General features: G+C 43.9%; 1 protein-coding gene and 1 long non-coding RNA gene across 2 annotated transcripts in view; one reads left to right on the top strand and one right to left on the bottom strand.

Annotated features, from left to right (window-relative positions):
* LOC138564170 (uncharacterized) overlaps positions 1–15,395 on the top strand; it is a 50,248-nt gene that overhangs the window by 31,172 nt on the left and 3,681 nt on the right. The window lies entirely within an intron of this gene.
* The window catches only part of LOC138564154 (zinc finger protein ZFP2-like), a 189,526-nt gene continuing 175,533 nt past the window's right edge, over positions 1,403–15,395 (bottom strand). The window contains exon 3 of the mRNA XM_069642889.1: positions 1,403–10,257. Within this exon, the coding sequence (XP_069498990.1) occupies positions 9,098–10,257 (1,160 nt within the window). The 3' untranslated portion in view covers positions 1,403–9,097. The remainder of the gene's footprint in view (positions 10,258–15,395) is intronic.

Here is a 15,395-nt window from a genome sequence, read left to right on the forward strand (position 1 = left end):
CACCGACCAACATCCACCTCACGCCCTTCAAAATCCAGCAGCATGCCTGTATATCCTATCAGACCACACCGACCAACATCCACCTCACGCCCTTCAAAATCCAGCAGCGTGTCTCTATATCCTAGCAGAACACACGACCAACATCTACCTCACACCCTTCAAAATCCAGCAGCGTGCCTATATATCCTAGCAGAGCACATCGACCAACATCCACCTCACGCCCTTCAAAATCCAGCAGCGTGCCTATATATCCTATCAGACCACACCGACCAACATCCACCTCACGCCCTGGACATCTGTGGAAACTCCACAGATGGACAGCATTTACACTTCAGTGAATGAAAAAAAATAACCTTTTTCTCTTCCCACATATAAGGCCACATTACGAGTTTGGCGGCAACCCTTAATTGCGGCGGTAACGCTATTACCGCAGCTTTTAATGGTCTGCCAAATCATGGGCTTGGCGGATTTACCCCCAGCTCTGAGCTAGGGGTAAATCTGCCGCGATTTGGCCGGTAATAGCGCCAAACATACCCCATTGGCCCAATGGGGAATGAGGAATTCCCGAATGGGCCCAATGGGGAATGGGGACTTACCATTCTGCCAAAACCGTGATCCGGCGCTAACAGCACCAGGGGGTTTGGGAGTAACGCTAATAGCCACAGCGGTATTACCGCCGGGGTTACGGCCCAACTCGTGATGAGGCCCAGCGTCTAACAGTGTAAAACACCACAGTTCCAAATGTAGGGACTTAATACTAATGATTTATTAAAGTTGCATTCTAAGGAAGCCAGCTGTGGTATTATGTCACAGGATACAGATGTGTAAAGTCTGAACACTGTTTTGGTGTGTGGGCCTTGATCAGATGCCCTCTAACATCCTTATTACTGGTTCTGTACTAACATGTTCACTCACAGGGCATTCTATAGCGTCTAGAGTATGAAGAAACAAAACCACAGATTCAGTGACTGTTGTCTCACAGCAGTGAAGAGAATCTCTCTCCCCTCCTCACTCGCTGCCAAATGGCTCCTGGGAGATCAAGTACCAGAAATCGCGTGAGTTTCACAGAAATGCAGGACATTCTCAGATGAGAAACACGGACAGAAGAAGAAAGAGACAACAAAGTAAAACAAATGTATATCAGCAATCCGAATAAATACGCAAAAGAAATCTAACAAGTATCTCACTAAATGAAAAATAAGCAGACTGGAAAAAAACAAAAACTTTTTGATAGTGTCATGGTGTACTCTGGGAGATGTAGTACGTACTCAATGAAGCAAGAAAAATGTCAGAATGATTATGCAAACAATCAGAACAAACACTTGAAAGACATTTCACAAATGTAATAAGTAACAAATTAGGAGAATGAAACAGTAACAAAGCATTTTAGATACAATTCCACTGAATGTCTTACATTTTTTTTATTAAACTGCATTTGGTTTACGTCTTAAAGCTTACATTTGTGAATTATTCAAATTGTTTAGTCCATTTTTAAAATCTTTAGTTTTCATGCTCCTGTCTGCTGGTACTGTTTTCTGAGATAATAATTTCCTAGGAATGGATGATCGTGGCAACCATCTTTCTATTGTTTCCCATGAGGATTTGGCTCCATCGTTCCTCAGGTTCCATTTCTATTGGTGCACTTTGGTACTAATCGCTATATAGCAGTCTTTTTTGATTGAGTGCCTCGCATTCCATTATTACATGGTATAGCGTTTCTGTTTTCCACAACTTTAGGCAAAATCTGAAGTCACTGTTCTCATTTTTATTTTGAGTCAATTTTCCCAAAACTTCTCTTGTAGGGAGTAAGTTTAATCTCAATCGTAAAAACATGTCTCTGATTCTTCGATCTGGGTATAAATTGAGATAGTGGGGTAGTTGATTGAGTGCTTGTGACTCTCCATTGCACTTTAAGTTCAATTTATATTGATCTTTCTTTTCTTGCGTCGTTATCCAGTCGAGTCGACTCAGTTTCTTTTTTGCCATTTGTGGCCTTCGTGTTAGTGTCTCCAATGGTATTCCCTTTTCATTACAAATACTCATTGACTCTTCCTTCCATTTTTTTTAATGCTATATCGTTCACCTGTAAATCTGATGTTCTTAGTATTTCCAAGGCAGGTATCTTCACTTCACTATTCAGTTTTCTGAATAAATCCAGTGTTTTCCATTCTCTTATCGATTCCAGCGATTGAAGGCCTTGCTCGAAGCGAATACGGGACATCGGCATATTTTGGGGAAGGCCTAGTACTTTCCGCCAGTAAATCGCCTCCAAATTTGTCCATATTGATCTATCCAGGTTGATCATTGCTTCTGCTCCATACGCCAGAATCGCTGTGACCTTTTGTTTATAAAAGGTTATCACCAGCTTGAGCGAGAATTTCTTACATTAACTTGTACAGTGCATGCTGGGAGATGTAGTGAATACTCTTCTCCACAGTTTCATTCAGGCCCTATGGAACATTGGTAGATAGTCTCTAGATCCACCAGAACACAATGAATTGTGCAACTGAGGGCCCTGCTTCTGTAAAACATCCATCAATAGCCGACTACACGTTTTTTCATTGAATGCCCAACTTGTGATTAATTGTACAATCTTTAATACCTCTCGTTGTTTCATCCACGTGAACTGTCTATCACAAAGATACTTGATGCAGTGCACAAAAAAATCTGTGGAGCAATTTGGCAAAAATGTGAATGACATTTTTATTTAAGATCAGGGATGAAGAGTTGAAGACATGTGCACAACAGGAAGTAAGAGGAAAACCGTGCAAAAGCATCACCAGATTAAAGGAGTAATGCTGAGAAGAAGGGTTGCCGTGCAGATTAAACACGAGTGACAGTGATAAGGAACATGGCAGCCGGAAGCAATGCACAGTGGCACGAGCAGTCTCTGCGTCAGAGAGAGAGGAGCGCAGGGGCTCATGGGAATGGAACATCCTTACTCTGGTCTACATGTACTGCAAGATGTGCAGAGCAAACACACAGTATTCCTGCGGCCTGAAGGCCCCGTCTCAATAACAGGAATAGCACCGGAAATGCTAGAAAGAGTCTGACCTGGAAGTATAAAAGGCCAGGTTACAAACATCCAGAGGGCTCAAATGGAAGAGACTAGTAAGTTAGATAAATACTTTATTCGGTTTTCACCATTTAAATCAGAATATGGCACAATACAAAAGAGTCATCCTCGGCCTCAAGGAAAAACCATACAGTTCATAATATAGAAACTAAGCTGTTAACATATACACGATTTCTTAAAGCCTAACATTTTCTTTCCATGCGTTTAAAAACCTCAGTGATATACATAAATACGTCGTTAATAAAGCAGCCATTGACACAAGACAGAACAAAATGCATGGCATCAATCACATGCCTAATATTATTAGCCCTGAAGTGGCTCCTTAGCCATGCACGTCTAAGAGCTAGAAACCTTCGGCATATAAATAAAACATGCGTTAGATCCTCGTCTGCCCACTTCCGCATGTACAGAGCTTTGTATTGAACATCCATGTCACCCGAACCCTCAGTGGCAGAACATTCAGACGCATCATCGCAGTGAGGCGTCTTTGCACCGGCGAGTGAATGACATTCAGCGAAAAATTGTTGCTATAAATGGGATGAGCCCTCTTCAGATGTCCACGACAGACTAGATATTTCATGCTGTTTAACGCCACATCAGATTCCCTCCTTTGGGCTCTCATAATCAAACACTGTTTTGTGATCTGGCCACCTCTTAGTTCTTCAAAAGCGGTAGCCCATTTTTACCCAAAATTGAACACCTCTTATACGAGGGGTAGGTAGCGTACGTTGCTGCGTTTGCTCATTCTTCCCTCACATTTACGATGTTGGGGTTCACTGCCGAAGCTGAGTGCTCAAAGATAGATAGCATTCTCCATTGAGTGTGAAGCCCGAGTACAGTACATATCACACTCTGTGCATTGTGATGAATTCTAGAGTCTCGTCTCAGGCGGCCAGGGAAAGGCCGACGCACCCTGATCCTGACCCTGGGGCGGTGCCCAGGAGCATCACCTGGGAGGAGAAGGGCCCAGGGCAACAGGAGGGCGTGGTGGGTGGAAAGAGACACAGTATTTGTCTTCCTTAAGGAAGGGAATATCATTAATGCCAATACATATAATGGCAAGTTGTCAAAGAGAGTTGTTACTCCCTAAAGTCAATTGTCAGAGTATGAATAAAGACAATCAGAACCATTATGTATTAGGAGTGAGACAACTCTTCTAAAAATTCTAACAATCTCAGAAATAGTAAACCCTATGAGTTCCAGGGAAAAAATGTCCAGAAGTATTTAAAGGCTGCCTATTTACATTCTAAAATAACTCTTTCCCCGGTAAAACCAAATATATCTTCTAATCCTAATGATACTCCGCTAAAGACGATATATATGGAGAGGAAAAGGCTTGGTAATTAACATATTATCGAAAGAAATGATTTTAATGTTGTGACTTCAAGTCCCAGAATTCCAAAAGTACTGGGATGAAGAAGAAGGCAGCCGAGGCAAAAGGTTGCAAAGTGCAGCCTATTAAGGTTGATGGCCCACACCTGAGGGTAGCTCAGAGGCATAAAGGCCCTGCAGGTGCAGGTCAGAGAACCAAGATGGAGGAGGGAGCAGCAGCTGAGGCAGCTGCAGCAGAAGCACAGTAGTAGCAGTGGGTGGACGAGTTTTCAACTCTCCACTAGGAAGCAGAGGAAGAAATCATGAAGGAGCCAGAATGTCGGGACCACTGTGGCAAGAGAAGTTAATGTTGGTCCTGAAAGGGTTACAGGTGCTCGACATTTCATCTGCAGAGGTCACACAGCGGAAAGTGCATCTTTTCACAGCTTTTCCCATTGTGGATCGTTCGCTGGTGGCATGCAAACACTGGATCACTGGGAGAGCTTTGAGAGCTCTGGAAGTGAGAGCCGCGGGAAGCTGTACCAGAGAGGTTGCCGGGCAGTGCAGAAGCCACACAGCAACAGAGCTGGAGGCAGTGTGAGGAACCTGGGGGCGTCCTCACTTATTTCTCCCCATCATCCTCCTCTCAGGTGTCCAGGGAAAGGCCATCGCTTTTGGATCCCGACCCTGGGAGTGGATATGCCAGGGAGGACCACCTGGGTGGAGGGAACTTTGGGAGAGGACGTCCTCAACAGCCTTTGTAGGGTACTGTCAAACTTTCTCCTTTTCTTCCTTTCAAAGTGGTTCTCAGAAATGCCACTGTTACACTGGGACGAGGAAGAAATCAACTAGGAAGACACATCCTCATTTGAGCGGGATAAACACAGATCCAAAACGAGTAGGAAACAACTGGGAGTTATGCATACTTCCATTCAGTCACACCACTTTGGTACTGAAACGAGGCAGAGGGCTAGGGAGGAGTTCCATTGTAATAGCCAGGCATGTCCAGATAATAGAGTTTCCTCATGGTCAGGCAATCAAAGTGAAGGACTCAAACCTGCAGACATTTAACAAGTCCCAGGTGCATAAGAAGGGTGACCACCCAGCAGAGGGAGAGACGGCCTGGAGAAAAGGACTCAGCTCGCAGAAGCAGAGCGGGCTGGAGAGGAACCAGTTTCAGGAAAGCCAGGCTAAGCAGGAGTGCAAGAGAGACGCTGAGCCAGGACTGGCCATGAGAGGGTCGGAAAACCTGCTATCCTAACTCCCGGTGGGACACCGAAGCATCCTGAGCACCGCAGATCAGTGCAAGAGCGAGAGGTGCTCTCAGTAGCTCCCGTTGTGGAAGAGCAGAGCTACGCGTTGCAGAAGATGCAAGCGTTGCTCGCTGTGGCTCCCACAAGGAAAATGCAGAGTGAATAGAAGCCGGGAATCCGAAGCAAGAAGTCTGAAGGTGTGGTTGCATACCAGTGAGTGCAAAGAAGGGAACACTCGTACTGGGGTGTTCCGGGGGGCTGCAAAACAGCATGTCTGAATGCCGAACGAACTGAAAACTATTGCAAGGGCTATCGGTGGACAAACCAACTACTTTCATTTTTTGAATACTGAACAAGCTGCAAGGTATTAGAAGTACTTTTGAAAGTTGCAACAATCATTATTGAATACTGAATTATCTAAAAGATGTGATCAGCATATTTGAATACAGCAGAACACAAAAGCAAATGGTGAACATTTAAGAATCAAGTGAAGCAAGGTAGTGCAAAGGGGCAAACACCACAGAGTAATTTGTGTGAGACACAAGTTGTGGCAAAGCCATTATGATTGCCAAGATGAATATGAAATAAGTATAAGAGTATAAGACACAGGAGCCCAAGGAACTATGGGTTAAGAGAGAAAACCTGTGTTGACAAAGGCCTGAAGAATACAGACGCATAAAAAAATGCACAGGGTTATTGTTTGCGTGACCGGTAATGGATGGACCGTGTGGTGCGACAACTGTGCCCAGACCGAGTGACCTCTACTTGGAAAGAGCCAAGGAAAGCAAATGTAAAGAAGCTTGTATGTTACATCAGTTGCTAAAGTGAAATGCAGAAAGAGCGCAACCGGTGTGAACCATTGAAGAGCCTGATTGACCAAGGATTTGAACTGGTACTGTTTTGAAAACTAGAAGATGTGAACTGATTCTGGTTTTGGAAGTTGGAAGAGTGGAATTCTTGGGCAAGGGAACCCTGATACTTTGTGAACTGTATTGAACTCTCAGGGAAGGGAACGCTGAGACCTTTGTGAACTTTTACCTAGCATTTGTTCCTTTCCTTTTTGAAAGATGTAAATTTTAACTCTTGGGAAGGGGATCCCGAGAACTTAAATAGAGAGACGCCTGGATTTGGTACTGTTATTCGAATTGGACTAGAAGACCCAAATTGGTATTGTTCTTTTTGCAAGCTGAAAGATTTGTCCTCTTGGGGAAGGGATCCCCGAAACTTTGTAAACTCTGTTGAACTCTTGGGGAAGGGAACCCCAAGACCTTTTGGAACTGTTATGAACTTGGGGAGGGGAAGCTGAGTATAAGCCTAGAGCTGGAAGAAGATCAGAACTTTAATATTGAAGACTATTTCTTTTGATGCCGACATCCCAACACATTGTACATACTTAGTTGTGAGGGCAAGTATAGGTTTTGGACACAGACAGACTTTTGATTTGAACTTATTGACACAGACTTTCCTTAGTTTCTTTAGGGAGGGAAATCCCACCTTATCATAGGGTAAGTTAGGCCTTACTCCATCCTGACATTTAAATAAAATAAAGCTTTTACTTATAATGTTGAATATGTTGTCTGTGTCTTACTTCATGATGCCTTCACAGCAGTGAGGCAGATGGATGCGAACACCAGACTTGGTGAGTTCACTGCTATACTGTGACCCTGGAGCGCTCCGTGCCTGCCCACTGGCCGTGTGCATACACCATTTTGAATACAGCACTGACATAAAGGAAGTTAAAAATGGTGACGCATACCAAGCTGATGTAAATCGAAGTAGTTGGCATAATAAGAACTTAAACATCCAAATTGAAGGCTGTGACTGTCATATGTTTGGTTGCAGTAGAAGTCCAGCACACGAAGGGACAACACATCAAAAAGAGAACACAAACCAGAATTGCCAAAGCCAACATCAAATTATATTTAGGCAATTGATAAACAACCAGTGTAACCTAAGCCAAACATGGATCATTGAGCGTTTAAATGTTTTGTAAAGAATGCTACCTGTGTAGAGGATGTTAAAATGGTATAAACATACATTGTAAAAGGTCAAAGAAGTGTGAAGGAGAAAAAGAATTATTATCATCATTTGGTTACTAATACAGAGTTCGAACAAGAGTGGCAGGAGGACTGCACTTCTCACTAAAGTGGTTCAGGAGGAGGAGACATTGCCTGTGGGGCAAACACACCGGTGTAGTGAATGGCATCAGTGTGATTCTTTATTATGTTACAGAAGTTCATAAACCTAATTGTGTGAAGCAGGGGACATTGCTAATACTTTGAAGTTGACCTATACCACAGAAGTACTTGAAAGTAGTAGTTTGGTCTGACAAGGCAGTATACCAGACCATAGAACTGTGTGGCAATTGGTTCAGTGCGGGCAGGAGAGTATAACCGAACAGAGAACTGAATTAGTTGTCTTGACTGGCAAAAGAGGATACCAGATGCCAGAACTTTTGTAATAATTGTTTTTCTGGCAAGGGAGTACACCAGAACAGAGAGTGGTATTAGTGGTAAACCTGGCATGAGAGTAAACCAGGAGAATTATGTTGAAGTACTGTGGTGTGGTAAAACATAGAAGAAATGCTTGAAGAATCACTGAAGTGTTTTGGTGGACTAGTACTGAAACGAAAAGAGGTGCCAAAATATCCTGACAGAGACACTTGTTTTGAAACTAATGAAGACTGAAACATCTTTTGTTGATTATAAGGAGCTGTCTCAAGATCTTGACTACAAGTGTAAAGAGGAACGCTTTGTTAAACGATTGTGAATCACCTTTGGAATCCAAGTTGGAACTCTGTGTTTTCAAGTTGGATTAAAAGAAACTTGAAGTGGACCTTTTTGTTATGACACATGATTTCCTTATCCTTTTTGAAAAGCCAACCAAAGGTCTGCTTGAATCTGGGGAAGGGGCGTTCACCCAGGTTATAAGAAGAAGCAGCTATTGTGGTGTGAAATGTACGGCTAGATTTGTTGTTGGTGAACTGCATAAATTTCTTTATTGATTTGAAGTATATATAAGTGTGAGGGACAGATATCATTTGTTAGAGTGTTTCCTTTAGTTTATTTTAGGCAGGAAAATCCTCATCGTATTAGGGATAGTGAGACGTTTATCCCATCTTTTGGGTTAATAAAATGTCATGCTTTGAAAACCCTTCACAAAGTTGTCTGCCTCACATTTCTGACCCCTCACAGCTCTCACAAGCTTTTAGTATATGTGCTAACAAAGCAAGCTTTCTCCGCAGTCTGGAACTCTGCAGTCTGGAACCTCTGATGCCATCTCGGGATGTGCGGTTATGAAAGATCTTCCTACACTCTGTGCTTTCCCTGCAGATGGATACTCTGAAGTGTTCTTAGGTGTGAGTTGTCCATAAAGCTCTGTCACATGCTCTCTGGGATCCCTGATGTTTCCTCAGGCATGAGGTGAAACTGAAGTTCTTCCCACAATCAGCCGATCCCTATGGGTTCTCCCCAGTGTGGATGTTTTGATGCCTCCTCAATGACGATCTGTCACTGAACCTTTTCTCACACTCTGTACAGTGATATGGCCTCTCCCCGGTGTGGGATCTCTGGTGTCCTTTCAGGTTTGAAGCCTGTCTAAAATGCTTACCACATTCAGTGCACTTGAATGGCTTTTCACCAGTGTGGATCCTCTGATGATTTTCCAGTGATGACCTGTCACTGAACCTTTTATCACACACTGTACACGGGTAAGGCCGCTCCCCTGTGTGGGATCTCTGGTGTGCTTTCAAATTTGAAGCATGTCTTAAGCGCTTACCACACTCTGTGCACTCATATGGTTTTTCGCCAGTGTGGATCATCTGATGAGTTCTCAAAGACGAACGGATAGTGAAGCTTTTCTCGCACTCTGTACAGTGATGCAGTCTCTCCCGTGTGTGTGACTTCTGATGCCGCTTCAGGTTTATGGCCTGTCTAAACTGCTTACCACACTCAGAGCACTCGTATGCCTCCTTGGGGGAGCTCAGGAGATGCGTGCACAGGTGTGACCTATTAGACAAGCTTTTCACACTCTCTGTACACTGGTTCAGTCTCTCACTTGTATGTGATCTCTGATGTACTATCAGGTTTGAAGCGTGCCTAAATGGCTTACTGCACTCTGTGCACTCGTATGGCTTTTCACCCGTGTGGATCATCTGATGCATGGTTAAGGATGAACTGTTAGTGAGGGTTTTCTCACATTCTGTACACTGGAACAGTCTCTCCCCTGTGTGGGATCTTTGATGAGTTCTCAGGTATGAAAACCCAATAAACTTCTTGCCACACTCATTACACTTACAGGGCTTCTCACCCGTATGACTCATCCGATGTGCTCTCAGGTTTGAGCTGGTTCTGAAGCTTTTCTGACACTCTGTGCATGGGTACGGTCTCTCTCCTGTGTGGATCCTCTGATGTACTGCCAGGTTTGAAGACCTTGTGAAGAGCTTACCACATTCTGAGCACTCATAGGGCTTTCCACCAGTGTGTACCCTCAGTTGTGTTATCAGATCCGAGGGCTTAGTGAAGTTTTTCACATACTCTGTACTCTGGTGCACTTTCTCCATAGTCTGGCTCCTTGGAAGCATGTGCTGACTATTGATTTTGGAAATGGCTTCATTATCTGTTGAGAGAAGCAGAGGATAAGGATATTATGTTATGCTAACTTACAGTCTAAAGATGAATGCACCTAGTACAGAGCTGACACACTGTGTGATCCTTGGTGAATCCCTGTCTATTGAAGAACACGTGGAAGTGAAGAAGCAAGAATCTGAAATGCATATGAAAAAGCAGAGCTAGTAAAATTCATTTAATTTCAAAGAAATAACACTTTACTCATACAAGTACACGAAAAAGTAACATTCGCTATTTAAGATCATATGCTCATGCTAATCACATTAAAGTGCTTTAAAAAACATATTTTTCTCTAAAAAGAACTACTTTACTCATCTCTAATTCATAATGCCTGCTCCGTATGCAAGTATACATAAAGTGCTGCATTCTGATCAGGCCTCCAGATAAGGTGCGTACTAGGCTTTTTTACGCAAGAAAATCTTTTATTATTTTCCTGTGTACATTTACGCACAAGTTTAGAGCAGAGGGCCGTGCAAAGGTCAGGTTACTTGACAGAAACCAGAAGGCCTCTTTTGATTTCTATCTACATGGATATAATTGCAAGCCATAGAGAAAAGCCTCAGAAACTGAATGTATTTCTCAGAAGCCTTTAAAAAAAAGAAACTGCACACTGTGATAAAAGGAATGGCTTTTTTCCACTCAGTTTCTGCTGTGTTGCTGCTCATCGAGCAAACAGAAGCACCGTGCAGATTAATTTTCCTAGCATTTTAGGATTTTATAATTAATAATATGGAAAACTAACAATTGGGAATTCATATTTTGAAACAAATGATGCTTTTATTCCAGTGAAAGAAAACCAGTATTGCATAATTGTATTTTTCAGAGTTCATGTGCTGTGTGCATAATCATGCAGAGGCATTTCATTTTTACACTTATAAATTAATTTACACTTTATTATAAGAAGTTTGTAAAATGATGACTACGCACGGTCTAGTTTACATCTACTCAACCTTGCAGTCAATGGGGTACATTACTATAAATGGTCAGTGGCAGCAGAGTCTTTGTTCAAGGGTGAGTGATTGTCATTACATCAATCACAGGTGTTCTAGCCTCTCAAATCTTCAAGACTACAAATAAAACATCCAACATCTGACTCTCCAGGAAGTGCAAGTGCTGTTCAAAAACAAACAAATGAAAGTTACATTTGTAATTGAAGTGGAAACTCAGCAAAACCTTTTCCTGTGATAATCCAGATAGGTATTTAAATTCATGTATGTTACACTTCAGGTTTCCCCGCGGGCCTCCTTACAGAATACGACTTCTTTACAAGCTCCTCTTTGGACCAGATACAGGCTGCCATGGCGCCTGTACAAACTACGACGGACTCCGGGTCAGCTGACACGTCTTGTACGTGGAAGACGTACGGCAAGACACGCCCCCTTACGACTATAAAACCACCGTCTTTCAAGGGGCTCGTTGCTACTAATTAGCGTTACAAGCTACACTCGGTTACGTCCGTTACTTCTTCGTGTCTTCCCACACGACTCCTCATCTGAACTCCTGGTTTTGACCCTTGCCTGATTATTGGATTGGCTTGTCTCCTCCTTTATTCCTGTCTGTGCTCGTCTGGTTTTTTGACTCAGAACGTTACTGGATCCGGCTCCCTTCTGTCTCTGACGGTACTTCATTCCAGGTTACCGCTTCTGCAAACGGAACCAAAGCAGAGAACTTGCTGTCAACTATCCGGAACTTTTCTACACCTACTCTGGATACACGTGTGCTCAGGTACATACTTAATTGGCAAATCCCATCTCTGCTACTATTTCTCTCCACGACTTGTTTGAATATTTGTCTCCTGTTGGATTCTGGGACATTGAGTGACTATCCTGTGAACTTAGCTTCAAGTGCATATAAATGCTCTGCTGAAACTGCACCAACCCGGCACTAGTGCGACCCTCGTGCCGTCCGGGGCTACATCCCTATACTAACATTCCTGTTTGTTATTTTCTCCTTTCGTTGTCTTCTGTTTCCTGGATTCCTTTCCTCAAAATATCCTTATTCAGGATAGTTGTTACCAATTCGATATATAAATTGGAACTGATACTTTAAAGGCTCTTTAGACCATTCCCACTCATTTTGTGTTATATTCCTTGTAGATCCACCCGGGGGAAGCTCCACTCCAATACCTATCTAGGTAGTTGCGTGTTTAATTCAACTTTTCTGATTACTTGCCTTAACCTCAACACTGTCTAATATCTTTGTATTCCTTTGCAGCATTGGTATTGGTGGTGTGCGTTCTCCCCGCTCTTTTATTCAATTGACACCTCTGTCTGTCCCAACTGAAACAGCAGAGAGGTACATGGTAGAAAAGAGCCCCTCTTTGAGGAAGCCTGAGTCTTGTACTCAGGGGAGCTGGGATGGAAGGCTGAATATCGATTCTTGTACCACCATCATCTCCTCCGCATCTTCGGCCTATTTCGGAGTAGTGAGTAACAATGTAGCACTTCCTACATGGTTCGCCCAACACCTAGGCACTGTGATTATTGTACCTCAGTCGAAACTCAGTTAACCGACCTCTGAATGATTTTAGCCAATAAAATAGCTCTGCCGGTTGAGCACTTGTTGCTGCAATCTGTGCGTGATTTGTAGGTTGCAGGTTTGAATCCTGGCAAGTCCAGCTCCGCCTTTCATCCTTTCGAGGTTAATAAAGGAGTACCCACTTCAGTTTGGTGATAATTTTGATAAATATGTTCTATGTACAGTGCTTTGCCAAAAGCGCTATATAAATAACAATTTGACCATGAGATTAGGTATAGAATTTAGCATGGAGTCATTGCCTCTCTGCACTGTTGTATCATAACATTGGCATACCATTAGGTAGTAATAGCTCCAGGAAATGAGGACTTTCATTAAACATCAAATGACAATTCTGCTATCGTATCTCAAAACACACAATGCAATTAATGCTTGCTTTACTATGTAATTAGATAGGTTATCGTGTTTTCTACATTTAAATATTAACAGGAGAGAGGAAATTTACAGACCTTAGAGAAATCATGAAAGGAGTATTCTGTCACAATGCAGAAAGCTGGCGCGTGGTAATGATTTCCATACAGTTTCTGCACAGGAGAAAAGTCAGTTTTACTCCCTTAAAATCACATTTACTCTCAGAGTTTTAAAATAGGGAGTAAAATATTCCCACCTCAAAACCTTATCTGGAGCACCGGTTGTGATGCTAAAGTTCCAGCAGGTAGGTCGGTTATTTCTCAATGATGTAAATATAAGAAGCTGGTAGTTTCTCCTCAATGTTTTCATTTTAGCACACAAAGTTGCACTTTTTGCCACCCTGTGGACAAATCAAATGCTACAGACAAGTGAGAAGGGAATTGGTGCCATAGTAACTGCACACAAGGCAACATTTCTTTTTGGTGTGTTTTAACATATAAACCAATGAGGGGAGTCTTTACTATATTTGGGCCAATCATGAGTTAGCATATAGGGTACTGTTTTCCCATGAATTATATGAATTACATGCATCACTCAGCAGGCTAGCGTGTGCTGGAAGCTCCCTGCGGGGGCATCGAACCCCCAAGCTGGAGAGAGAGGATATCAGAGGGAAGGCAGTCCTGGGCAGGTGTCGCACAGGCAAGCTGTGGGCAAAAGAGTAGCTAATTCTGATGGCACTTCTAACTTCTTCTTGGAGGCACTGGGCAATTGGACGGTGCGGTGTAGTCAGGGGGCAGGTGGTGGACTCCACTTCAGGCTCACACACATGACTCAGTGGTGACTGTGGGTGGGGAGGCCCTGTATTCAGACTCTTCTTGACATAGATGAGAGCTGAGGTAAGACATTGACGATCCATGAAGTGCAAAGAAAGTGCAAACACATATCAATCAGTGTATCGGCACAACGCCAAGTGGACTCCACAGAGGACTCAACACAAAATGAGGGGGGAAGTCGGGCGGATAAGCCAAAACGAAACCTACTCGACCCAATGCTCAAGAACCCCCCCACCTCCACCCGCCTCAACAGTCCTGCCTGGTATTTGACAGGTGCCACTCAGTCTCTTGGCCCATTTGGCACACACAAACGGTGTCCTGAATTCTGACGCAATCCCCTCTGTGGATACACTGGGAGAACTGTTTTTATGAAGAACAAGCACTCCTACTCAAGTACTTGCTCCAAGAGGCAAACACCAAATCCTTCATGCTGACAACAAATAACCACAGTTCCCGAGTGGACACGCAAAGTTGCTGTCTCTCGCTGTGTATGAGAGGACCCCATTAGCAGCCAGTACACGGGCACAGATAGTATGATTTATTGGAAACTATATACATATAACGATGCTGGTAACGAGCCCTGCTCTCTCCATCTCCTCTTCTAACGCTCCCTCATGTTCCCAGTCCCTCCATTCTAGAAACCTCTCGTGCCACAGCATCTGGCTGGTGACACAATACCACACATCCCCTTTCCTTCATCAGGACTCGTGCCACAGCATCCCCTTCCCTTCATCAGGACTCGTGCCACAGCATCTGGCTGGTGGCACAATACCACACATACCCTTCCCTTCATCAGGACTCGTGCCACAGCATCCCCTTCCCTTCATCAGGACTCGTGCCACAGCATCTGGCTGGTGGCACAATACCACACATCCCCTTTCCTTCATCAGGACTCCTGCCACAGCATCTGGCTGGTGGCACGATCCAACACATGCCCTTCCCTTCATCAGGACTCGTGCCACAGCATCCCCTTCCCTTCATCAGGACTCGTGCCACAGCATCTGGCTGGTGGCACGATACCACACATCCCCTTCCCTTCATCAGGACTCGTGCCACAGCATCTGGCTGGTGGCACGATACCACACATCCCCTTCCCTTCATCAGGACTCGTGCCACAGCATCTGGCTGGTGGCACGATACCACACATGCCCTTTACTTCATCAGGACTCGTGCCACAGCATCTGGCTGGTGGCACGATACCACACATCCCCTTCCCTTCATCAGGACTCGTGCCACAGCATCTGGCTGGTGGCACGATACCACACATCCCCTTCCCTTCATCAGGACTCGTGCCACAGCATCTGGCTGGTGGCACGATACCACACATCCCCTTCCCTTCATCAGGACTCGTGCCACAGCATCTGACTGGTGGCACGATACCACACATGCCCTTCCCTTCATCAGGACT

This window comes from Ambystoma mexicanum, chromosome 1p (genome assembly GCF_040938575.1).
Source record: "Ambystoma mexicanum isolate Mex_15411 chromosome 1p, UKY_AmexF1_1, whole genome shotgun sequence".
NCBI classification, from domain to species: domain Eukaryota; kingdom Metazoa; phylum Chordata; class Amphibia; order Caudata; family Ambystomatidae; genus Ambystoma; species Ambystoma mexicanum.